General features: G+C 29.0%; 1 protein-coding gene across 1 annotated transcript in view; it reads left to right on the top strand.

The window, feature by feature from the left end:
- Positions 1-16,999, top strand: part of LOC129963672 (peroxisomal ATPase PEX1-like) — a 28,260-nt gene extending 11,261 nt beyond the window's left edge. Inside the window, exons 9-22 of the mRNA XM_056078168.1 lie at positions 121-347; positions 1,263-1,433; positions 4,105-4,259; positions 4,429-4,600; positions 6,282-6,469; positions 9,485-9,619; positions 9,800-9,864; positions 10,499-10,558; positions 10,889-10,971; positions 11,681-11,784; positions 11,996-12,167; positions 12,467-12,594; positions 15,479-15,642; positions 16,749-16,999. Coding sequence (XP_055934143.1) covers positions 121-347; positions 1,263-1,433; positions 4,105-4,259; positions 4,429-4,600; positions 6,282-6,469; positions 9,485-9,619; positions 9,800-9,864; positions 10,499-10,558; positions 10,889-10,971; positions 11,681-11,784; positions 11,996-12,167; positions 12,467-12,594; positions 15,479-15,642; positions 16,749-16,830 — 1,906 coding nt within the window. The 3' untranslated portion in view covers positions 16,831-16,999. The remainder of the gene's footprint in view (positions 1-120; positions 348-1,262; positions 1,434-4,104; positions 4,260-4,428; positions 4,601-6,281; positions 6,470-9,484; positions 9,620-9,799; positions 9,865-10,498; positions 10,559-10,888; positions 10,972-11,680; positions 11,785-11,995; positions 12,168-12,466; positions 12,595-15,478; positions 15,643-16,748) is intronic.
- Positions 17,000-27,826: the final 10,827 nt, after the last annotated feature.

Here is a 27,826-nt window from a genome sequence, read left to right as displayed (position 1 = left end):
TAGGAAGTAATATTATTTGGGTTTGAAAAGCATGCTTTAAACAACCTTCACTTATTTCATTTTTATAAGCATATTATGATCCCTTTCAATTTTGAATAAATAATTTTCATTTCATTTCAGAGGTATTAAGGATCTTGCAGAAGAAGCTTTGGAAAATATCGAGTTTTGGTTGAAACTTCGGCCATTATCTTACATTTCAAACCATCCTTTTACATTTTCTGGTTGTTTATTAATCTGTGGTCCTAAAGGAGTTGGAAAAAGTGCTTTTGCTAATGGATTATGCAAAAAATTATCAAAGCCACCTCACCATGTATTTGTTAAAGTTATAAATTGCTTGCCATTAAAAGGTAAATGGGTGTACTGGTTGTTCCTGAAAATTTTATTTACTGAACTCACTTTTACTCATTCACTGAATGTGAAATTTGCTTTCAGCTTTTGAGTGATCTTCGTGATTTTTCATTTGAAATCAAGAATTTTTTAAAAATTAAGACTAGAAATGAAAAAAATTTACATTTGATAATAGTGGGTCAAAATACAAGTACATTTTTTGACTTGGTCCATTTTTTGAAAGTCTTCAATTTTTTTAGCTGAAGTTTCAGTTTCAGTTGTACTTCAGTTTTTTTTAAACCAATCCTTTTGAAATATAAATTTGGACCCTAGCGATATCATAAATATGAACTTCTATTTAATTTAAATCAGTGGGCTCGACTTATGCATTTTTTATATTAGTAATTTATATGTAGGGAACAAAATATGATTGGCTTATGAAGAAAAAGAAGAAGGGGAAAAAAAAGATTATCTTTGCTACGTTAGTTATAAAAGATTTGACAGAAAATATCTTTTAATAAAAATGTGTCCTTTCTCTTTATATAAGGGTATATAGTGATCACTCATGATCCTATTTCTAAAATAAATAAAATTCAAATCGTATACTTCAAAGAAATACTAGTTTCTTTTATTAAATTACTTAGGCACTCTTTATTTTATGTGTCCTATTGGAAGATTATTGGTAATAATTAGACTTCTTTAGTCACTGTAACCAAAGAAATGTCACATTAATATCAGCAGTGCTTCATTTTTAATATGTCATTTAGTGGGAAAAATAATGTGATGATAAGTTGTTGAATTTGTTTATCTTAAATGCAGAAATAGTTTTTACTTTTGTCACAAATGACAAAGCCTCTTGCTTTGATTTTATTGAAGTTGAATGTGTGGAAAAATATATTGACACCATTCATCATAATAACACTGTTTCTTTCCAGGAAAGAGAGTGGACACTATAGCAAAAAAGTGGGATGATATTGTCACTGAGGCTGTCCTTAAACAACCTTCTGTCTTGCTGTTTGAAGATTTGGACTACATTGCAAGTTGTCCTACTTCGCATGAGCAAGAAATTGGGCCAGATGGAGTTTATTTTTCAAACATTGTTCAAAGTAAGAACTATTTTAATCGATATTATTATTGTATTTGTTTTATTTATAGAATGAAAGCCTTAAGCCTTAATAAATTTTATATCAGGTTAGTAATGGACAGTAAAATCAATAAAATTCTTTTTCAAAATATATATTATAATGTAAAAGATAATTCAGTTGTGACATTAAACAGTTATTGCTTATACACGAGATACTCGCATTACACTTTGTAACAACTCAAACTCCCTGTGTATAGCTGGAATAGCTCAACTTTTGATTTTTAAGTTTCAAATTGTTGTTGTTTCGTTTTTAAGTTTAAGTAAAAACAAGAAATCGAATTGCGTTTCAGTTTAGAAGTCATTTATTACAATTCAGAAGTGGGATTTACAGGCCATTTTAATTTTCAATTCTGTTTAAAGTACAAAATGTTGTTTTTAACGCTACTTCGTAAGGAACAGTTACGTTTCGTAACCGAAGAATTATTCAAAGATGTTATATTTAGTGACTTGAAAATTCCAGATTTGTGAAAGTTAATATTAAATAGTAAAATTTATGATAAAGAAATGGTAATAGGAACGGTTGATATTTTAGTTGAAGAAGCTGAACAGGATCGACAAGCCAAGCGAGAAGAAGACAAGAGACAGGTCAAACGGGAAGAAACTGAGCGACAAGAAAACCAGAAGAAGCAGAAAGAAAACATGCTTTAGAACTTAAAAAGTTAGATATTGCTGCTGTAACTTCAGATTTCGTTGGCTCAGAATTATTACCATCGGTGCCAAAAGTTGATTGGCAGTCACAATTGAGAAAATGTTGCACTAGTAGTAAAGACATCAGCTTTTATTTAGTTCATTTTGAGAGGTCATGAAACGAGTACAAATGCCAAATACCCTGTGGATGGCATGCTTGATTAATCAGCTTCCAACTGAAATTGTGCAAATGATTATGAGAGAACCGGAAGAACAGTCCAAAAATTATGAGTATGTGAAGTCACTTTTTCTTAAGCGTTATAAATTAATTGCTGAAAAATTTAGGCAATTATTTTATTCACATGAGATTACTTGTGGTAAGACATGGAAAGAATATTATCATGAGCTTGAAACATTTTTTAATGGTTGGACCGCAGGGCTTAAAATAAACAGTTTTGCGAGTTTGAAGGATTTAATCATCGCAGATCAAATGAAATCCCGCACACCTTCAGAAATTTGTAAACATTATTTAGATCAATGGACACAAAAAGTTTCCCCATACATGCTTGCTGAAAAGGTTGATGAATTTATTGAACTAAAAGATAATTTCGAGAATTGCGTTTATGTTTGCATTTGCATTTAGAAGTCATTTATTACAATATTGAATATTATTATATGTGTAAATGAATGAGTGAATGAATGAATTTTAAATGAATTATGTTAAAAAATTACTTGAATGTCTAGAGATTCTTTTGTTTATTTTGATGAATTTCATTTTAGGAGAAATTTAACCCTTATGTTCATTTTGCATAGTATACCATACATACAACTTTATAAAAATATACTACTTTATAATATTATATTTATAATATATAAAAATATAATAAACTTTATAAAAATATAATAAAATATATATAAAGAAATTACCTATATACATTTTTTTTTTTTTTTTTGCTTTTTTTCCAAAAAGCAATTTTGCCACGATAAGGGTTAATAATCTTGCTTTTTATATTTTAAGGGAAATAATTTTAGAAAAATCCACAAATGTTATATTAAAAAAAAAATATGTAGAATAAGTCAATGGTAAACATTAAATTTAATCAATTAACTGTCATTTCACTTTTTTAATCATTTAATTTTCTTAACAAAAGATTTATCGTGATTATTTTATTTTTAAAAAATATAAACAAAATGTCGTATCAATGATTTCTCTTCAAATTATATGTAAGAGCAGAGAATAAGGACATAACTATGTTTATAGTTTCATACTTTATATTAATTTTTTTAATACTGCAAAAAATTACATGTATTTTGTGAGAGTCAAAACTTAACAATAGTTTAATAAACTTTCTATATGTTACTCATTGTAGATAAGGAAAGAAAATACATAGATTTTACTAAAAATATTGAGTATAATGCAATACTCCTCTTTCTGTTGTTTCTTAAATTTTAAGAATATAATGATCTGAAATTAAAATGTTATGCCATTTTAATTTGAATACATTCTTCATAGTATTCTGCAATGGGCTCTGTATTGAGGACTGTTGGTGGAATCATTTGTATTTTTAAAATTTTTTTTTGGAGTTTTAATTTTGATATATTTGTTTTCTGAGGGAATATAATTTGGTTTTCTTGATAGTATTTTCAGTTGTTAACAGATTTTAAGAGTGGAAAGAAGAAATTTTAATGAATCATTTTTTTATGCTTGCATTTTGCTTAAAATTTTTTAGCTTTAATTCTGCTGAGTTCATTAGTATATTTGTTATTCATTAGCATGATATTGTTACTGAACTTTAGCCTAAAAATTGTTACTTTGTACTGTGTTGTGAATGGTTTAATATTAAATAAATATATCCCTCTGTATCCTTAATATGATGTTAATCATTTTCAGAATTTATCAGTTTAGTATCTTGTTTTCATTATTCATTTAATATTAAGAGCAAATTAAGATACAGTAAACTGTTCATCAATTCTGTTATAATGATATTTCTTAATTATATATATAGGTTTTATCCATGTGGTGAAGAAAATCAGTTTCTCCAATGGGCGAGTAGCAGTAATTGTGACCTCTCAATCCACACATTCCCTTCATCCAACACTTGTCAATACAAAAGGCCGTCATATGTTCAACACCATTATAGAAATCCAGCCTCCGAACATTGTAAGTATTAATAATGTAGTTGTGTAATCAAACTTTTGATTCAGCATTTTGCTCTCATTTAATTTTTTTTATATATTCTTTCTCTGTGTTAATCAAGTTTGATTTAAAATTAATTATATTTGAAATAAGAATTGTGAACATTTTCTGAAGGTTTAATGTATAATTTCAGGAACAAAGACAGGAGATTTTAAGATCACTAGTTCTCAGTAAAAGTCATATATCTGAGAAAACAGTTGATGTAGTAGACTGGAGGAATATTGCTACTAAAACAGAAGGATATGTCGCTCAAGATTTAGATTCTTTAGTTGACAGAGCCACTCATGCTGCTTGGGTTAGAATGGGTAAAACATTACTTTGCTATTCTCAGTAAAGTAATCTCAATAAAATAATGATATGCTAAATAACTTTTATGTACAGTAAACTCTTGCCATATACAGGGTTATTCCATACACAGTAGAACCACGTTCTAAAAAATTAACTTTCTGTGGAAAAACAGTTTAAATATCTTTCAAATTTTTAAAAACAATACACATAATTGAAACAAATATAAATATGTTTAAATTTAAAAGGAAAAGTGACACAAATGCTGATTGAAAGGATTTAACAAGTGCTTAATAAGAAATCTCATGATGTGTATATATATATATATAATATAAAATCATATTTTCATGCAACTTATTAAAATGTCATGGTAAGAAATGTAGAGTTTTTTAATGAAGAAAAGTTTTTCATTAAGAAACTCTGAAGTTTCCTTGTCATTAATCCATACAGTTCTCAAGCTTTTTTTAAAAGTCAATTTGCAAACTTCTTGTAAATTATAGACTCTGAATTTCTGTTTTCCATATCATTTAATAATGAAATCAACCAATTCTTCATTTGTCATTTTTTAATTAATTCTTTGAATTCAATTTCAATTTATAGAAAGTCCTTAAAATTGTAGCCCACTTCTGTTAATGTCTTGTATCTGAACAAGTACGATGAAATTCTGCCTTTGGACAGATTGAACAGAAATAATTAAGCTATTGTATGATTGAAGATGCATGTGTGCAGTTTTTTCTTTTTTTTTTTACATAGCAATAAATTTATTTTTATTAAAATATGGCTATATAGCTATCTATAAATATTTTTAGCTAAAATCATTCATATCTCTTAGGAGGAATCTAAAATCAAAAGGCATCATATATGTAGTAATTATTTCACATTCTGTCAAAGAAGTGGAGAGGAAAGAATTGCATTATGTAAATGAGCTCTTGGCAAGAGTTTACTGAATATTGTTTTTCATGTGAAAATGAAATTAATTAGCACATCTATTATTTTTTTTATAAAGGGGTTCTTTTTTCAGGGATTAAATACCTTATTTAAAATTTCTAAGATTTATATTTTTATTAATTGGAACTCTTTACATAAGTAGCATATACCCTCTTATTACAATGAAAACCCCTATTTTTTTTAGAAATTTTTTTAATATTTTTTGTAATGCTTTTTTGTTTTATACATTACATAGAAATGTTTATCAAATCTATAAATGTTAATAATGATTAAATTAAAAGAAATATTTTAATTAACATTTTTTGCCAGTTTGAAACTATTCAATCTGCAACAGAAAGATTTTTTAAAAAATTTTAATTAAAAGAATAATATTCTTCCAAATATTTGCTCTGTTATATAATTTCTGAAATTTATTATAATCTTATCAATATTCAATGCAAATGGTATTTATTTTCACAGTTAAATTGTACTTTATTTGGTATGTACTGTTTATTCTTTTTAAAGCAATGTATGTGTAACAATATTACCAAGCATCATCAAATGTATCAAATATTATCATACATCATTTGATTGTATCTGCCAAAGAGAAGATGTATAAAATTAAATTTCAATCTTCTATTATTTTAATAAACTTGTCAAGTTTTTAAAAAATATTCTTTTGATATATAAAAAATTAGTTTATGATGATTAATTGATTTCTTTTCTTTTTTTATTTAAAAGTTTAAAATTTGTGTGTATGATTTCTTTTATCAGCCAATGCCCCAGGCTTATCTGAAATAATTCTGAATGTTGAAGACTTTCAAATGGCTTTAGAGGGATATGTCCCCTCTTCTTTACGAGGCATTCCTTTACAAGTGCATGATCACAAGACTTGGAATGATGTTGGAGGTTTGAAAGAAGTTAAGAAAACTATACAACAAATTATCATGTGGCCAGTTAAGGTATGCAGTTTCATTGTATGATAATGAGGTAATGATATCTATTATTTATCTTAGAGCTGATTATTTAAAGAATGGTTTTTCAATTTTATTGGTGTTGAAACAGGTTAGAGCTATTTGTTCTCTTCTGTTTGATAAATTTATCTTTTGTGCTTTTTAGCCAAATTTTCTTTCTTTTTTGCTTATTTTATTTTTATCTATAATTATATAAATGACATTTAAATCTATTATTACCATTTCTTTTTTAAGAGAATATCAAGATTTAACTCTGGAATTTGGAAAATTTTTTATGAGTGTTTTCTCCACAATAAAAATTTGTGCTTGCTAGCATAATTTTTTATAAAAATCAATAAAGACACAAAAAATATAATTTAGTAATTATTTAATCCTAATTCATTGAACAAAACTGCTAATGCATTTCTAGAAATTCCTCATATTCTCTCTTGAACTAAATTTTATTGATTGTACTAATATTTTAAATTATTTTACTACTTTTTTTTTAATATATGGTAGCTCTAATAAAACCCCTAAGTGGGTTATAATTTGTACATCAATAATCTCCCTTAAGTTTACTGTTGGAAAATTAATTGTTACTTTTCTGTATTTGTTTAAAATGTAAAATTTAAAATAAATCTGAAATTTTGATCACACATTATTGTTTTGATGTCTTCAAAATTTTACTGAAATATTTTCAGAAGAGGTAGAACTAAATTCTGTAAGATATTTTTTAAATTTTATTTTAATGTATAGTATATGAAAAATGCTTTAGGGAAAATTATGGAAAGCAATAAGTTGGTAGAATATAATTTTCTTTGAGAATGAAATGTATTTTTTCCTATATAAAAAAGCCACTGTTTTCTCAAGTTTCTCAGCAGTTTTTTCTGCATGTAGATCCAAAATGTATGTAGATGTTTTAATTTCTATAACATATAGCTATTTAAATAATAGTTCATTTATAAAATGTATAAATGAACTATTATTTATTTTGAAGACTGCAAATATTAAAATTTGTGAAGTGTTTTTACCTCAATAACTTCAGAGATTAGAAAGGAATGAACTGGATGCAATAAACTGATATTTAATTATTAAAATTTGTTATTTTCATTTAATCTCAATTTTAAATTTATCAAAATTTCTGTATTTTGGTTTAGTTTTTTAAATTTGCCAAAGAAAAAACATTGCAATACTAACTTTAAGTTGCTTATAGTGCAGCTATATCTATATACAAATGTTTGCCATTATCAATCTACTGATTTTGTGCCATTTCGAAATTTAAAATAGAGATTTTAAATAAATAGCAAAGTAAATTAGTGTAATCAATTTTCTTATGTGATGAGATTTACAGTTTTGTGCATTGTGAGTTCACGTTTAACAATTTTATCTTTATAAATAGTTTTGAAATAAAATATCTCCTTTCAAAATATTACATTCCTTCCCTCCCCTAAAAAGGTTTACATACATTTTACATCAAGGATATTTTAAAATGATTTTAAATTTTAAATACTGAAAAAAAAGTATGATTTTAATGAATTTATTAGTTAACATATTGAATTAAAACTTCACTTATTAAATTTTTCCCTCCAGCAATCATGCTGTCTCTGATAGATCATTCTTTTATTATCGAATTATGTTGTTTGGTTCTACTATGTCATAGTCTAAAGAAGCAAAAAGATTTCTTGAATCCTCTTTTTGACCAAGGGCTATATAATTGCTTATAAATTGCACACAAATTTACCATTGATGGTAAACTTAATTTTTTTCGTGACCAAAGTTGTGAATACAGTACACTCCTGAGTATCCGACCTAATGTGGTGGAAGGACTGGCCAAATAACAAAAAAGCCCATGAATTCATTTCTTTACCCACCAATACCTGGAGACAAAGTTTTTATACCAATGGTCACTGTTATAATACTTATTTTCTCTATTTCTTACTGAGTATAAAGCCCTCCATATATCTCAATGAATCATAGAAGCAGTTGCCGGTAATGGAAATAGAATGGTAATAGAAATCAAATTAAAATAGAAGGCTCTGTACTGGTAGTTTATATACTGTACTGTATGTTTCAAGAATTTATTAGAGAAAAAGTAAGTTAAAGGATATAAACTGTTCACATTTTAACATAAATTCTATAATCCCCTATAAATAATAATAATAATGAATAACAATAACTTAAATGCAGGAAACATTAAAAAAAATTAATATAAATGGAAGGTAATTTCTTTAGGAAATTGGCACAAGCTGATTTTATTTTACACTTATAAAAGATTGCCCAGATATGAAAAGGTAACCTTAAGATAAGATTCAAAACTTACAGTTGGTAGGTTTTTAAAGTCCTTAATAGATAACTTAATAGACACTTTGCCTTCCTCATTTAATTACGAAAAAAGAAAATTAGGCCAGATAGTACGGTAGCCGGATACTCGGGAGTGTACTGTATTGTTTTTTTATTCATTATGAGAATTTCTGTGTAAGAATGAATGCTAATATTCTTCCCCTTCCCTTCCCTCGTCACTTTTTTTTCCTCATTAATTCTTCTGTTTGAAGAATGACTTGCTCTAGAATTTTAAATGTTAGAATAACTTGCTAGAATTTTAAATGTTTTTAATTTTGTTACTTTAAATATCTTAAAAGTAAAGCTAATGGAGATAAACTGTCTTGATATTTGAAATCAATGCACCAAATTTAGTCAAAAATCAGTTTTAAAATATTTAGCTACAAATAAACAAGTTTTATTACCCTGTGAAATTATATAACACATTGCCTATGTGGAATGTGTATAATTTTCAACTCTTACTATGAATGAAGTAGAAGAGAAACATGATTCATATGTAAGATGGAAGTTGATAACATTGATTAGGTAGATTTTTAATCAATATATTTCCATATTTCTTATTGATGTATGGATTTGGTTACTAATTTGATATGTAAAAAATTCACTTGAGATGCTATACAATTTCTAAATGTATTAAACTTATTTTTAAACTATTACTTATAATTATATTTTTGTTACTTTCAGTACAAGCCGATTTTTAAGAACTATAATTTAAAACCTCAAACAAATATTTTATTATATGGAGCTCCAGGTACTGGAAAGACACTATTAGCTGGTGTAATTGCTAATGAATGTGGTCTTAATTTCATTAGCATAAAAGTATGTATTTCTTTTAGCAATATCTTTAACATATATTAATACAGGTTAGAATTGTAATGATTTAATTATTAAAAAAAAAGTTTATTTTATTCTGAGATGACATGCCTTATATATTGATATTTTTAAGTTAGTATATAAATTAGGAAAAAAAAAAATGAAATAAAAATTTTATTTCTCTAGGGACCTGAACTTTTGTCTAAATACATAGGTGCTAGTGAACAAGCCATCCGTGATCTTTTTAAGAGGTGTGATTTCTTTTTATAATTTTAAAACTGTAAATTGAATCCTAACTGTTGATTTACTCTTGATTATGTCTATTCACATCTGAATAATAACTTAAGAAAAAATCATCATCATATATAAAATATTTTTTATATTGATTATCCAAAATTGGCTAGTTAAATGATGGTGAATGTAATGTTGAACTTGTTCTGAATTGTATTTGAAGCAGATTTTGGAGACATATATTTATTTCTTAGTGACGAATTAATTATTATTATTTTTAATGACTGAATCAGTGTTATCGAGTAACTTATAATTGAACATGATAGTGATTTGTGTTACTTTATGATAAAGGAGAATTGATCTGTGTTTTAATATCAGTATGTTTCAAAGAAAAAAGGGAGAGGCAAAGAAACGATATAGAAAAGAAAATATATTTTCTAAGGCTAAGATTATAAACTATCTAGTGTGAAAGTAGTATTGTTTTGTTGTTCCTTTGCAAAATAATTTTCTGTAAATGAATTTAGCCTTTGTAATTACTATTTATTTTCATTATTTCTAATGTCATCTGTATATTAAAGATATTATGAAATCTGTTGAAAATTCGTACTTTCAAATTTTATTTTACTTAGAAATGCAATAATAATTCTTTTTCAGAGCATCTTCTGCTAGACCTTGTATACTTTTCTTTGATGAATTTGATTCCATAGCACCTAGGTGAATATTTTATTAACAATTATTTGTGCTAGTTTAATTGTTGAAAATGTTTTTATTTTGCCTTTTTTTCTTTCTTAAAAATTTTAGTTCACCTAATTTAATATATTAAATGTTATAATGTAATAATACATCAACCTTTTGCTTTTCTGTAGCTAAAGTCCTATATTGATTTGTTTATAAGTTTTATTTTATAATTCTTAAAAAAAAATTCTTAATCTCTGTGATATGCTATGTTTAATAAGTTTTTTTTTTTTTTTGCTTATTTATAAACATTTAAATAATTATTAATTTTTTGTTAATTACAATTTTAAATTATTTTCTTTTCACTAGACGTGGCCATGACAGTACTGGTGTTACTGACCGAGTAGTAAATCAATTATTAACACAACTGGATGGAGTTGAATCATTAGAGGGTATTTTTTTTATTTGTGCTGTTAGTCTTTATATTATCTATAATTGGTTTTATAAGGAGGATGTTGTATTTCAAAGATATTCTAAGTCATTTTTCAGTAAATATTTTAAATATAAATAAACTTAAATTGATAAAAAGTATCCAGTTTATTATATAGTATACTAAACACTCTCCTTAGAAATTTGTTTTTCAAGATTTATAAATTGCATTCTTATTTGCTTCTTCAACTTATTTTTCTAAACAAAAATTTGTATAAATTGTGGTTAAATTCACAGTAAAAAAAGAGGGGGACTCTTAAATATAACTACATAAAATTTTCTTTCTTTTTTTGTTTAGGGAATATTAATATTGATAGACAATTTTAAAACAAATAAGTTATTCAAAATTATTTATTAGAATTTTTTGATTGATTGAGTTTGCATACAGGAGGCACCATGAAAAGCAAGAATGATATATTTGAACAATGATGTCATCAAATAGGTATTTTTGCCTGTTTTTATCATAAGTTTTTTTTTCATTTATTTTTATAGTTATGGAATACTGATATTTCATAATTGATTAAATACTGATTTAATATAGCGTGAATTTTTATCTAGAACTTTAGGATAAAATCCTCTCTACTCTTTTTTGTAAGAATAACTATGTATTTTATTTTTGTCATTTTTTTTTTCGTTATTGCATATTTACTTTTATTATTATTTAATTTACAGGTGTTCATGTCATTGCTGCATCCAGCCGTCCAGAATTAATAGATCCTGCCTTACTTAGACCTGGACGTTTAGACAAATGCCTGCTTTGTCCTCTACCTGATAAGGTAGATTACAAAATTTCTCACTTTGCTAGCATTTAATTTTATAGTAAAAAAAATTAAAGTATTATTTTTTAAGATGATTTATTTTTAATTTGAATTTAGGAAGAAAAGATTACTTAATATTGGAATAAATTTTAAAAAAATACTTAATAATAATTTTTTGTTATTGTAAATAACATAAAAGTGTCTAATTCAACACTTTTTATTTTTTTAGGATGAGAGGTTAGAAATTTTGCATTGTCTTTCATCAAAGTTATCTATGAGTTATGATGTTGATATGGACTATATTGCCTCCAAAACTGAACATTTCTCGGGTGCTGATTTACAAGCATTGCTTTATTCCGCTAATATAGAGGCGCTACATGATACACAAAGTTTCTCAAACAGTAAGTTTTAAAGTATAAAATGTGTTTTTCAAAAATAAATTTTTATATTTATTAATACTGATTGTTCTTTTTTCTTGCTATAGGCAAAGATCACTTTTGGGATGACATTGGTTACGTTTTATGATAAATTTTTCAAATTATAAAAATTTGATTAAATATGCATAAATTGTTTTTTGTTGAAATTTGAAGATTTTAGTGGGGAAAAAAATGATCTGTAGATATTCAGTATTTTGGGATTACTTTATTTATTTTCGTTATTTTATGATTGGATTAATTAAAGATCATTTATTTCTCTATAGGGCGATACTCAACAAGTTCTGATGATATGACCTATTCTAATGCAAGTGACAAGTTACTCTACATGCCTACTATACAAGATGGATTGGCTGTGCCTACTTACGAAGATGGACAAAAGATAGTACAAGAAGTGAGAGCTATTTGCAGTTTTTTAAAATTTAATTCAAAAATTGTTTATTTTAAACTTTAAATATTTTTTATTTAAATTATTTAATTATTTTGTTCTTTAAAAATTATTTTAGTAAAGCATGGATAAACCTTGATTTTGCAATAATTTTTGTTTTTTTATTGCTAATTCTTTTCTCAAATTTATTTTTGTAGTGTAGATATTGTTAATTATTTATTATTACTTTTCATCATTCCTATGTTTTTCTTAGTATTTTTAAAAAATTCTAGATGTTTGAATGTTGAAATGTTAGGTTTGGAAAAGGTTTTTACCTTGAATCAAGTCTTAAAACTATAAAATGGTTGACTTGTTTTTGATGCTATTTTTTCTTTTATTTATTTCTATTCAGTTATTTCCAACATTATATTATAAAATATTACAATTTTGTTTATATATTTTTAAACAAAAATATTCAACAATTAACTTTAGTGCTTCATTTCAATTGTTTTGCAGTTCAGTGTGACATTTTAAACTTTTTTCTGATTAAATTAGTAAATATCAAGACTTTTCATTCCAGTTGCATTTTTTTTGCTATTTGATACTTATTCATTGCTTGCTAATGAATATTTTAAATGGACTGATTTTTCATTTGCTATAAGTGACACATTTGTAGCTGTAATTATTTTTTGTGTACTTATAATTAGGGATTGCAATACCGGTATACCATGATACCGAATACCGGTATTTTGAGCCATTTGTACAATTTTGTAATACCGGTATTCACAAGTTTAAATACCGGTTTTTCGGTATTTACTAAAAAATTTTTAAATTGTCTCCACTATATGTTCAGGGATCGCGAACATAGCAAAATAGTGTACGTTTTTGTTTTTATGTCTCCCTAACGGGCGAAATTAGCTAATTAATGGCTTAATTAATTGCTTCAATTGAAATTAGCGAAACGTGGATTATCCCCGAAAGAAGATATTGCATCCATAACAACTGATGGAGCAACAGTTATGAAAAAAGTTGGAAAGTTGATTGGTGCAAATCAGCAATTGTGCTATGCACATGGAATTCAATTAGGAATAATAGATGTATTACACCAAAAAAATAAAGAACAGAAGAATCCAAATACTGTGGATATAGAAACTTCGGATTCCAACTTTGAACAGAGTAAGAGTGAGAATGATATTGACAATGACAATGTAATTTTTGAAGAAGATATTGCTAATGAGGATGAAATATTAAACATCAAGAATTGCTTCCTATAATTTATTAAGTTCGAAAAATTGTTAAGATATTTAAACGTTTCCCTATAAAAAATTATATATTACTAAAATATATACTAACTGAAAATAAAACAGAATATATGTTAATACTAGATTATAAAACACGTTAGAACAGTTTACTCCTAATGATGGAACGATTTTTGAAACTGAGAAATCCAATCCAAAAAACAATAATCGACTTAAACCTGTAAATTAATTTTTCAGATAGTGAATTCGACTTAATATCCAGAACTATATCAGCTCTACTTCCAATAAAACTGACTATTGAGGCATTATGTTGGAGAGATTCTAATTTACTAACAGCTAATGCAACAATCAATTTCATGTTGCAGTCACTTAAAGAACAGCACAATCACTATCTGAAGAATTATATATTACATTGAAAAATCGCACAGAAGAAAGGAATAACGAAATAGAAGATGTCTGAAGGTATTTACATAATTATAATGATTTTAAAAATGAAAATGAAAAAGAAGAAAAGAAAATAACCATTTCAAATCTGATTAAGTTTAGAGTAAATTTTCGTAAAATCTTTTACCCACAAACCTACCTCCCAGTTCAATTATCGAAGATTATGATGACATTAATGTCGATAGTGAAAAGGAATTGTCTCTTGAACAAAAATTAGAATTTGTGATAAATAAAAAAATTTCAACGAACCCAAAATACAATACAGAAATCAGATTTATCCAAAACCATCCGACGAGAAATTGATTTATTTGAAGATGAGGGATTTAGAGGTAAATACTTACAAAAAGTATATTGCGCATTGCTAACAGTACCACCAACTAGTGTAGATGCCGAAAGAGCGTTTTCGACAGCTGGTCATTTTTATACAAAATTACTTTTCAGGCTTAATGACAGTACAATGAATGCATTATGTTTTTTAAGATCACATTTCAAAAATTTGTCATAGTACCACAGACTGAATAGTGATATTTACACTTTTTTTGTGATTTAAATAAATAAGATGTTTTTTTACTTTTTTGTGATTCTTTATATACTGTTATAATTGATAAGTTACAAATTATTTTTTGTGCTATTTACACTCTCTAATAAAACTGGCAAATACAACAAAGAAACACCTGTGTTTTCTTTCTTTTTCTAAAATTTCTAATACCGGTATTAAAACCGGTATCCCGATATTAAGATCTAAAAAATACCGAATATTGGTATTGAAATTTTGGTCCAGTATTGCAATCCCTATTTATAATGTTTCATATATAAAGTTGTTAAATGGCTGATAGTAATAAGTTTTCTTTAGTGTAATTATTATGCCAAACAATTGAAAAAAATGTAAATCTACTGATATGCTAATGTATAATTTCAAATTTCATATGATTTTACGTTGCTGAAAAGATTTCTTGAAAATGCAGAATTCACTTGTTTAAATTGTCTAAACAAGTGTTGTTCGAAGTCTTATAACTCGATCATTTTTATTTGTAGAAGAGTCAAACTTCTTTTAAAGAAAATATTATTATTTGAAAAATTTATGAAATTCTTTTCTTGTGTGAATATGTTAAGTTTAACAAAAGAATGTTATCAGAATTATTTGGGTTATAAATTTTGTAGTAACATGTTCATTTAATATTTTTATTTATCTTTATGTTACTTCTAAGGTCTCTGTTATCAAAGAAAACTACTGTGGTATTATTGAAAGAAGGAGCTCAAATAGTCGTAGCAGCGTTCTTGATATTCTGATTAGTCAGAGACACTTATTAAATATTTTGGATGATATGAAACCTTCCGTTTCACCACAAGAGAGATTGCGCTATGAAACAGTGTAAGTATTTTTTTCATTAAGTTGTTTACAAAAGTATGAAACAATTTTGAAGTGAAATTCTAAAATAAGGTTTTTCTATTTAAAAAGATATTTTGATGGAAATCTAAATAAAATGAGGTAGAGGAAAAAGTATTAAGCAAGGCCTCAAATGAGTGCTTGAATAGTTGTTTATTTATTTTGAATTAGCTGTTAATGAGAAAGGGGAAAATGTTTTTTACATTTGTGCAGGCTTATTAGAAGATTTAAGCATCATCATGGTAAAACAAAAATTATTTACTTTAAAATGCCAGAAATTTCAACTAAAAAAATTTGGTAGTATTTTGTATAACAATGATAAGTCACTTTTACAAGCTACTTAACTTTTATATCACACTTTAATGATCTCTTATTACATCTTTTATTAATTATTCCATAGTAAATAAAATGTTTTAAAAATTTGCCGAGATAATTCTAATGCTTTATACTATCATTTTTAAATTAACTACTTGTTTGAGTGAGAAACTTATGACATATAAGTAAATAAATTGAGAAAAAAAATGATTCTTCACTGATAGAAGTTTTTCATTTTAAACTTGTGTTTTTGTTGACAAAGAATTCTATGTTTCCTACTCTTTTAACTTAACTGATTGATTGTTGTAGAGGATTATTGTAATCAAGTTTCTACTTACTTCCTGTTGGGCTAAAACTTTGAAATTTTATACACTTGTGTATTTTCAATGACAAAACACTATTTTAATATTTTCAGAAAAAATACTCATTTAAATAATTTAATTAATTTCTTATCTGGCTACGAATTTATGAAAAAAAAATGATTCCAAGGATCCATAATATTTATGACAACTTTGAGATTTATAAATTAAAGGCTAAAAATACAAAATAATTTTAGAAAATTTACTTTTTGTTGCATTTATTGAAGTTATGAAAAACTTTTCAAATGATTTAATTATTGATTTCTAATGCCAAATATCTTTGTTATTTTTGGTCTTTTTCTAATAATTAAAAAAAATTATGTTTGTTGTTTAAATTATTGTTTGTTAGTTTAAAAAAAATTACATTTTTATGTCTATAATTTATTCTGTAAATTTTAATATGAATTCTTGTTCTAGGTTTAAAGATTTCAAGAATGTTTTAAGTGGTGAAGCAGTAACATCTTTGGTAGAGAATGTTAAAAGAGTGACTTTAGCCTAATGTGCCTTGATCTACGTTTTCTGATCTTATTTATTGAAATAATACTTAATTATTTGTTCAAATATTTTTATGTAAATATATTTTGTCTGTGATTTTCTTTGAGGAACACAATTTTGTGTTCTTTGATTTAACAGATTTTTAAAAGATTAATAAATATTTTTGTATGTCGTCTTGTGTTTCAGTAAAATTCCTATTGTTAAGGGGTGCAAGAAGAATATAACACCTGTGTTAAAGTGGTTAAAGAAATTTAATTTTTGGAATTGGAATAAATACATTAATATTTTGTCACTGCAATATCAACCCAAATTAATTTGTAGGCCATCTTTAACTTTTTCCTTTTCCCATTCACTTTGCCACTGCTGCAGTAAATTACTGTTGTGCATAAAAGATTCATTATTATGAATTTGCAAATATTTTTTTATGTTTATTTTCACACGAACAGAAATTTATTGCCTTTTCGTAAACTTCTTAAAATATCCTGTGAGGGGTTCATCATTATGAAATATTAAATAGCTGACATTTCACCCCTGAAACCATTTCTCTTCCTTGATGATGATTCGCTCTACATTCCACACTTCTCGCTTGAAACAGAAACCATCCCATCAGTATAGAACCTGCCTGCCAGAATTAGTAGTTTAGTTAAATTAACGTCCCGTTTTAAAGCAACATTAGTGCTATTTTGGGAAATATCTCGTAATTTTGAACCTCGGTCAGATGACGAGGACGGCACCTGAGCTGGCATCCCACTCTCCACACCACGCCACGCCAGCGGGAGGACGTTCGGCCAAGACGTTTAACGTGCACTAGACCAATTTTCACGACGTTTCTTCGGTAGAATCGGGTCTCGAAACTGAAATCTTCTGTTTCCGAAGCCGAGATCTTACCACCAGTCCATCGTGGTCTGACGGGACTAGTAATGAGAGGGATAATCCCGAACAAAGCTGAGTATATCGATTAGTAATTTTATCAATATTGATATCATCTTATTTTATAGAGCTCTTATCAATATTGATATCAGCTTATTTTATAGACAGTCTTACACACGTGTTTTGTTTATTGAAAATGTGAACCAACTTAATAGAATTAGGATTCAAGGCATCATAGAATTGTTAAACATTTAGCTATCTAGATAAACTATTTTTGTGATACTTAACTTCCCTCTTTTTTTCCTCCTTATGTAAGTTACAAATATTAAACAAAACCTTTATACTATCTCGTAAAAGAAGTGTAACGAAAATATCATAATTGAAAGTAAAGTAAAATGTTTCGAATGCGAGGTTTTGGCGTATTTCCATGTTTTAGATCTCATCGTGTCAGAAAAGAACATTTTTGAGGGATAAAATTTGGTATATATATATATATATATATATATATATATATATATATATATATATATATATATAAACCAAAATAGTATTTTTTAAAGCAAATTTTAGTCGAGGAAAGCTGTCTGGCCATTTGTTGAATTTGTGTTAGCACAATGACTACAAAACGAAAAAAAGTAGATGGATAAAATCTGGTATACAAATTTATTATCTAAAATTTAGATATGTATAAAGTTTGGAATACGAAGTGACTGATACAAATCCGTCAAAAGGTTGGCATTGTGATGGCCTGCACTTTCACAAGCACGTAAACGCGATAACTCAAAACCGCAATCACTTAAATATATAAAATTTAGCTTGTAATTTTGTGCCTCTATTTCTAATTCAATGTCAAATTGGTTGAATCGAGTTTAACCCCCTTCTTCGCCAAAATGCGATAACGCGCCAAAGCTGGCAACCGTTTACTCTAGATTGGCAAACCTATTATCTTTCGCCTTTATTATGCGCTATGATTGGACATCTGCTCCCTCGCTTTTGAACATTTCGCAAAACATGGCGCAAGACCGTTTTTGGCAATTTTTGAAATTGCGCCAAGCAGGAGGTTAAACTCCGGTCGTACCGTGAAATTTTGTTTTCAATTGGTTTGAAATATCACCTCTAAATCACAGATTCGATTTTCATGTGCCTACTGTTAAATCTCGGGGATTAATAATCGCCAAAGGAAGGAAAGGAAAAAGTCGCCAAGAATCATACGATAGATTCAGTAAAAATACCAAATTCACGCTAAAATAATTTACTATTGTTCGTCAATGCCCTGCAGTGTATTCGCAGTCTAAACCGAGGTTCACAAGTTTATGCGGGGAGGGAAGGATGAACCTTTATTAGAGAGGATGCGAGAAATTTTAGGGAGACCATTCTCGCAGGTTCCCTTTGCTTTCATCTATGGGAAAAAAAAAAAAAAAACGGTTAACCGATATGAAACAATGAGAATTGATTGAGTTTTGATGCAACGATGAAATCTATTATTGAAAAATTATAGAAAGGTATAATTTTTTTAAAAAAATTCCCAAATTCAGGAAAATTTGACCGCCAATTAAAGTGATATCATTGAAAAGAATATTTAAAAATGATGTTAAAAATCTTTTATATTATATTTTTGGAATGGTTGAGTTGTACATGAACTACAACTATATTATGAAAAATGTTAAATTAAAAATATTAAAAAAATATCGATTAAAGATTTTAATTTTGTTCTGTATTATAATTAAAAGTTTATTAAAGTTAAGCTTATAATTAAAAGTTATTTTTTTCTTTTTTTTTTTAATGTGAATACGAACAGAAAATATTTATTGTTTTGCAATTTTTAACTGTCAGTATGCGCTTTAAAAAATCGTCTGCATTCTCATTTTAAAAGACAGCTGCAATGGAATTCGCAGTTCTCGTAATTCTTTTGGTGTTCTAACGGTTGGTTCCCTTCATAATTTGTTATCTCAGGTAAATGGGGTGCAAGACTCGAACCTGCAGAAAGGACGAAGGGTGAGTGAAATATGTATATATATATTTTTTACGAGTTGATGAAGTTAGGAAAGGATGCTTGTTTGAAATTTTGTAGGGAGAATGGTTTGATATCGAACTGGCAGATTGGATGAATGGAATGTTCCGATTGCTTCTTTCTCCGTTTTTTCTTTTCTTTTGGTTATTCACACAGTCCTTATGTTCGATGTGCTAGCGAAGCTACTAGGTTCCCACTCCCGCTGCTAGCGAAGCCGTAAGATGTTTAAGTTAAAAAAATTCTGACCGTTGCCTTCTACAGATGCCGAAAGCATTTTATTTGTTTATTTTGTCCGCCATCTTTATTGGCGACTTGGCATTGTTGGCGCAGCAAGGGGCACATTAAAATTCACTTTTACCAAATATCCGAAGTAAAAACGCTGCAGAAATCGAAAATACTCTGGGTTGAACCGGAGTTTAACCTCCTTCTTCGCCAAGTTGCGATAACGCGCCAAAGCTGGCAATCTTTATTATGCACTCTAATTAGACATCTGCTCCTTTGCTTTTGAACATTTCGCAAGAACGTTGTTGGCGATTTTTGAAAATTGTGCCAAGCAGGGGGTTAAACTCCGGTCGTACCATACTCTGAATTCAAACAATGATAATCTATTGCTGATTTTGGTAATTATAAACAAAATATATATATATATATTATGAATTCATACCTAAAATAACATTCCTAAGATTATATTTAATAACAGTCTTTAAAAATTTCACATAGCTTCATTCTTATATGGCACAAAAAGATGTAACGTCAGTTTCGGAATTTTTTTTTTCGTAGTCAGCCTTGATGAAATTCTTTATTTCTGTCTCATCTTTAGAAAGATTAAGTTTTGGCGACCTCTAAGGTATGGATTTGCTGATTGGTAGATGTTTCCCTGGCACCATTTGATAGTCCATAACTGGGAGTTGAGCTTTCTTTTGTTTATTTGCAGAATTCTTTTGATTTCCAGCATCTTCAATCGATTCTGTTTTTTGAATTCTCGAGTTTTTAAACTTTTTATATTTGCTGCGTATAAAGAAGAAAATTATAGTTATTGCTATTAGACAAAGAAAGAAAGTGAACATTTTTAATACTAATAACAATGCTGAAATTTTAACAAGTTTTTCTGAAAGATGCGTATTTCGAATAACAACTCTTCGTGATATTTCAATGCTGCCTTAAGACAGTCTAAAAATTACAAATTATCGATATTTTTTGATGATTTCGTTACATTAATGAAAAAACTTTTATCGGTCCCAAAATACAACAAAATGTTCAACTATTTATTATTTTTATTTAGTGAGCATTTACTTTTCCTGGCTCGTGCAAGGAAAAAAAAATCTATGTTTGCTTCATTTCATATCATAAATTTGAGTACGTGCAAATTAATTAAAGTGAGCAAAGAAGATCTAAAATTTATATAAAATTATGCCAGATTTTCACTCGGCCAGTTATAGGATGGGCAGCAGAAAGGGAATGATTTATGTTTGCCACAATTTCATAAGATAGATTCAGGCATTCCATGCTTGGCTATAAACTGCTGTTTTGGGTCCCTGAATTTTCTTTTTCACTGCTTTTCATATTAAAATGATGGATATTTACACAAAGAAACATGGTAAAAAAAAAAAGGTCGACATACTTAAATTTGGAAAACTATAAAAAAAAAAATGGTAAAAAAAAAAACTCACATTAAAAAGAAGAAAGAGCAAAAAATGCCGAAATTAATTTATAAGTGATCAATTTTTTTCACGCCAAGAAACCGGCCAAATTCGACAAACTCATGCGCAGTAAGAAAAAAATACAGTACAGCGGTATGTTGCTGTCCCGTCAGGACAATTGCTTGCAATCGACCGAACAGCATTTTTCAGCCTTTCTAGGCATGCCCTCCTACTGGCCAAGTGTAAACCTAGCATAACAATTAGAAATGGGTACAGCATCGAGAGAACAGTGATGAATGAATGAAGATAGTGTACGTTTATTTAATCAGAGTGCTTGCTCAATCTGAAACACATTATAAAATCATATTGCGCATTCTCAGGACTGATCTTATTCTTTCCTTTTTTTTTTTCAAAAAGAGTCATGTTATTCTCAAATAAGACGAAACATAAGCACGCCAAAAGAAATGTGATGAGTAAAATGTAAGTAATTAAGATTCTCCAAAGCCTTAGAAAAAGGAATGTATTGAATAAACCATTTATATTTTCTGATGTGTTGGTCAAGATTTGAGACCAGTGCGAGGATTTATGCAGGGTTTTATAATTCTGCCATCTTATAACTCGGTCAGTAGGCATGATATACCTAGAAAGATTGAAAAGTACTGTTCGGTCGATGTCAAGTAATTGTTTCGACGGGACAGCAACATGCCTCTGTAATGAACTTTTTCCTTGCCGGGCATGCATTTGTGGAATTTGGCGGGGTTTTTTGGAGTGTAAAAATTTATTTTTGACAGACATTTTTTGCTCTTTGTTCTTTCTGATGCGAGGGTTTTCTTTCTTTTTTTTTTCATTTTATTTGCCATTTTTTCTATAGTTTTCCAAATTCAGGTATGTTGATCTTTTCTTTCATTCTACCATGTTTTTTTATGTAAATATCATTCACTTTAATACGATTCATAGAAAAAAAATCAAGGACTCCAAAACGGCAATTTATACCCAAGCATGGAATACCTGAACCTATCTTATGAAATTGTGGCAAACATAAATCAGTGCATTTCTCTGAATGCGCTGCTTGCTGGCCGAGTGTAAACCCGTCATTAGTCTGCGTAGTAGATTTGAGAAGTACAATGGAGGCTACTGATTATTTAAAAATATCGAGGAAAGCGATTTATTTAAAAATGTTTTAAAATATGTTCAAACATTAAGTGTTGATATAATTGAAGAAAGGTTATTGGAAGCGGAATTTGACTTAAAAACGCCAGCTTCAAAAGGTACAAAACATACACTCATACAAATAAGCCTTATCGTTGAAAGAAAAAACCAGAAGACCTTAATTAACAATTTCAATAAACCACTTAAGGAAAAGAATTTTATGCAGAAACTTGAATTGGTCAATGTATGATTGAAATCCAACTAGTTGATATTCTGGAGCGCAGACATCAACAATAAATTCCCCATTGATTGAAATCACAACACGATTTGAAAAGAAAATAACCACTCAACAGTCGTTCCGAAGAAAATCTCGAAATGCTATATTGAGGATTAGGATGCTAATGAGTAATAATTCATGTAAGGAATTATTGCTATTATAATCATAAATAAAGCGTTCATGAATCCGAATACAGTATTGTTACGGAACTTCGGGTTCTTTCCGATTTGTTAGTTGATGAAGAAACAGCCCTTAGTAACGAACGACGACTTTTACTAAACACGAAGAAACAAATACACAGACGAACACATGCAATGCACAGCAGCAAACTATAACAAACAGTAGCCCAAAAGTAGTAATCGGTAGAAATAACAACTACAGCACACAAAGCGGCCAGACAGAATACAGCAGGAGGAGGGAATCTACGTAGCTACTTTCTACGATCTTTCCAAACACCTGCAATTCCGCACAGTCTTCTCGCTTTAGTTGTATCCAATTGCTGACTGACTACTACATGACTGGCCACTCCTCACACGACTCGATGCTGCGTCTACAATAAACACCAGGACTCGGCACACAGCTCAATTTAGCAATCGCTTGCTCTTCGCTGGGTTGATATAACTATTCGCCGGTGACTCTCGGCTCGAAAATACGACTCGATACACAACTGTCTTCGGCTTGAAACTGACGGCCTTTTATAGTTCCCGGAGGTGGGCAGAGAAGGTTCTGGAACAATCAGGCATATCTCGGTCCCTATTGGCTCTATCATCAAAATTCTGGAAGATTCCAGTATTACCTATTTTGTCGTCAATATCGCCAAATGGCTGCCAAGTTTGTCGCCAACCCCTGAGATCACTGATTCGACATCCAATCAGCATCGAACAGAGCTGATCGTAAAACGGTCTTTCCAGTGAACTAACCATGCTAGGAAGCAACATTACAGATTTGTAATAGTATGTTTAATGCCAGTAACAGAAAGTAGGTCAAGAAAAAGAGCAATCTAGAAACTGCAATCGATTTTCATTTTAAATCTTTTTTCGAAGGAATTTTTTTTAAAAAAAATTTAATATGGAAATATAGTTATTGAATATGACCTATGTAGAAGCAATTTTCCCAATCTATTTATTTTTGAAGAAGAATGCACTTTGCAAAGTCGATGTTAGATTCATGAGTGAAAGCTTTACAACGAGGATTTGGAATAATGAATCTATCCTTAATATGTCGAATTTTAATGATTCAGATTTAGAGAATGAACAATTATTATTGATTAATAAATTGAATAATAGCTTGAAAGAAAAATGATCAAAAGCAAAAAATTATTACCTTAAAACATGCTTTTGTATGTATCTGCAGCTTTATTTGATAGAATGTTTTAAAGATTCATTCTTTTTTAAATTGAATCTCCTTACATTGTAGGTAGTATCTCAAAACAAAATCAGGAAAAGAGTTGACACATTAATCAAAAATTTTCAATGTGATTTGTAATTTCAATTTCTTCAATGAATATGTTGAAATTAAATAAACAAATGAACTTTTTTAAAAACGTTTTATTAAATTTTACTGGTTTTTTTTATATTTATGGTCAATTAATTAAAAAAAATTTTCTAATTTACCGATAAGACATATGGAAAAGGGATCATGAAATTGCTTTTTGGTCCGAAAGAAAAATTTTAGATGAAAAGTTTCAGAAATTCTGTTGTAAATGAAATTTAACTTCTACATAACCCCAGTAGATGGCAGCACTACATTTGATAGAAGAGTCGCTTTATTATTAATTTTGTATATTATTCCCTAAAATTTTCAACTTTTTTTAAAATGGAAAAAAATAATGTAGGAAAATCTATTGATTATTAAAACACGGTATTAACTATATGATTCTGATTACATTAATATACAGCATAGAATTTCTATACTTTAATTATTCAAATTACAACAAGACATTTCGAATTCCAAAATTGATTACATTACATGTATTTGAATGAACTTTCTTTCGTTTTCCTCTAAAAACGCACCAGATCCACTTACACTTTGGTGGAATCAGATCTCGAACCTGAAACCCTCCGGTTCCGAAAATCCATCGGGGCCAAACGTCCTCCCGCTTGTGTGGCGTAGAAGTTTGGAAAGGGTGGGTGAGTGCTAGCTAAGGTGTCGTTCTTCTCGTATGACAACGGTTCAAAATTACAAAGTCCATCCCAAAATAGCCTTAGTGTTGCTTTAAAACGGGACGTTAATATAACTAAACTAAACCTCTAAAATCGCTGCCTGTAATATCAAGTTTTTTTTTTTTTTTTTTTCTGATTATCATAATTTTCAATTTCAAGACAGTTTTACTTTTATTAAATTCTTGATTAAAAATCGTGCAAAAGATTTTTAATTGGTTAAATGCTTTAAATGTATATAATAATCAAACACATACAGTTTAAACAGTTTCATTTTCTCAAATTTTAATATATTGAGGCTTTGCATTATTATTATTATTATTATTATTTGCTATTGATATAAAATTATTTTCCTTTTTACTTTCTCGAATGCGAAGTATAGAGAAAATACTCATGTCGTAAAAAAAAAAAAAAAAAAAAAAAAAAAATTGAGCTTGAGATTTTGACTTCTTAAAGTCGGAAATATACATTTTTGGGAATTATGTCTGTCAGTCCATCCGTTTATTTATCTACAACAAAGATAACTTAAAAATGCCTTGAGATTGATTGAGAAAATTTGATATATAGTCTTTACATTAAATTTGTGGATTTCCATACAGTTTTGAGCTGTATCCGTTCACAGCCGTGTTTGTCTGGCTGTTCAAGCATAAGTTAATACGGTAAGTTTAAAATGAAGACAGCTAGATGTATATAATTTGGCATACAGATTTAACATTCAAAGGGTTTTGACGCATGAATAACTAAGTCGTACTCCCAGCCCTAGATGGCACTACTGAAACAAGAGACGCTAAAAACCAAGGCTTAAAAGCGCTGACTTTGTCAGCGAGGTTGTCTATGACAAGTGCCATAAAAAACAACAACAACATTTAAAGTATAGCTGGACGGCCGCGGTGGCCTGGTGGTAAGGTCTCGGCTTCAGAACCGATGGGCTTAAGGTTCCAGATCCGATTCCGTAGAAGAACCGTCGTGAAAGTGAGCCTGGCACACGCTAAATATGTTGGGGCCTAACGTCCACCCGCTGGTGTGGAAGTTTGGAAAGGGGGGGGGTCATTTTGAACCGCGTTCAGATGCCATCTTCGACATCTGAACGCGGTTCAAAATTACGAAGTCAATCCTGAAATTGCATAGTGTTGCTTTAAAACGGGACGTTAATACAACTAAAAGTGAAGTTGGCCTATAAAATTTGGAATTAAATGTCAAGAGGTTGATTTTTTTTTTTGTCTGTTTCACTTTCACAAGCTTGTAAAAGGGATAACTTAAAACTCCAATGGCTTATACACATGAAAAAGGATGCAGTACCAAATTTTGGTTTCAATCGATTGGAAAAAATGAATCTAAAACACAAATTATATTTGCATACAGTTATCGCATGCCAGGAATTAATCACTAAGAGCCACACAATAGATTCAGTAAAAATGCTAAATTCATTCCAAAGATCAATAATTCGTGACTATTGTTTGCGAATTCCAGGCAAGGCATTCATGTTCTTACCCAAGGTCCACAGTTTTATACGCAGGGGGGAGGGATATCCTTATTAGAGAAAGTGTGAGAAAGTTTTAAGTTTAGTTTAGTTATATTAACGTCTCGTTTTTTTAAAGTCATACTAGGACTATTTGGGGACTGACCTCGTTATTGTGAAACGCGATCAGATGATGAGAACGACATCTGATCTGGTACCCCCTCTCCAAACTTCCACATTACACCAGCGGGAGTACGTTAGATTCCAACGGATTTAGCGGGCACCAGACCTTCTGCATAACGGATCTTCGGTGGAATCGTGTTACGAATCTGAAACCCTGCGGTTTCGACCTCTAGGCCACCGTGGCCCTTTACAGTAAGTTGGAAGTGCATAAAACAACATAATAATCTATAGTTTGGGCGCATGAGAACGAGTTGCTCAATATAATCAACGAGAGTCTTTACGAAAGTTTCGCTTAGTTTGAATCTAATAAATCACTCATGGAATATAATTGGTGGTCAACTCAAAAAACTGTATGAGGAATGAAGGAATGTGCAAGTTACTGTGCAAGAAATGAAATAAGTCAAAGGAAGTAATCTCCCCAAAAGTTTCCCACATAAGGTATTTATTATACAAGAGAACCCTTGCATGGCATTGGCGTGCGATAGTTATGACGTTTGGCATGGATTTAGCATTACCACTAATTTTATCGTGTGATTCTTGGCGAGTTTTTTGGCGATGAATCTCTGGCAAGCAGTTAATAGTACTCCAAAAACGAATCACTGTTTTAATCACGTTTTCCCCGACCGATTAAAATAAACATTGAACACAAAACTGCACTTATAATCATAAAATCCTGTCAACAATTCGACACATTTATGTCATTACGTTTTTCGATTATCGTGCTTTCATATTTTTGAAACTACTGGCCGACAGACAATTCACCCTTTGCAAGTTTTGGTTAAAATTTCACTATAGATGTTAAACTTAAGAACACTACAGGTAGTCTGTTTATTTAGATTATAGATGTTAAATTTATGTACTAACGTTTATCCATATAGTTCTCTTCGTTTTGTAGATATCACAATACAATACTTTGGATGATACAATTTTTTGGACGATTGCAATACTTTCTCTATGTAAGGAAAATACAAGAATTATGATAACAATCCTATTAGTTAATGAGATCTTGGAATCCGTTTAGAAGATTCCATCTCCTATTGGAAGGCTTTAAGAGAAGAAGAAATTAAACGAAGAGTCAATTATTTCTTTAAAGTGTTGATTGCACAGCGATCTCTCTTGGTATTTTTCTGAGCACGATTGCTGCTTTCTGTTCTACTTTTCTTATAAGTTTTTCCTAGTGATGTTTTTACCGGTCACATCTACCATGCGTTTGTTACCGCTGCTTTGTGTTTTTCATGGAACAAAGCATCAT

This window comes from Argiope bruennichi, chromosome 3 (assembly GCF_947563725.1).
Source record: "Argiope bruennichi chromosome 3, qqArgBrue1.1, whole genome shotgun sequence".
In the NCBI taxonomy this organism is placed as follows: Eukaryota; Metazoa; Arthropoda; class Arachnida; order Araneae; family Araneidae; genus Argiope; species Argiope bruennichi.
The sequence above is the reverse complement of the archived record's forward strand: the minus strand, read 5'-3'. Positions and strand labels throughout refer to the sequence as shown.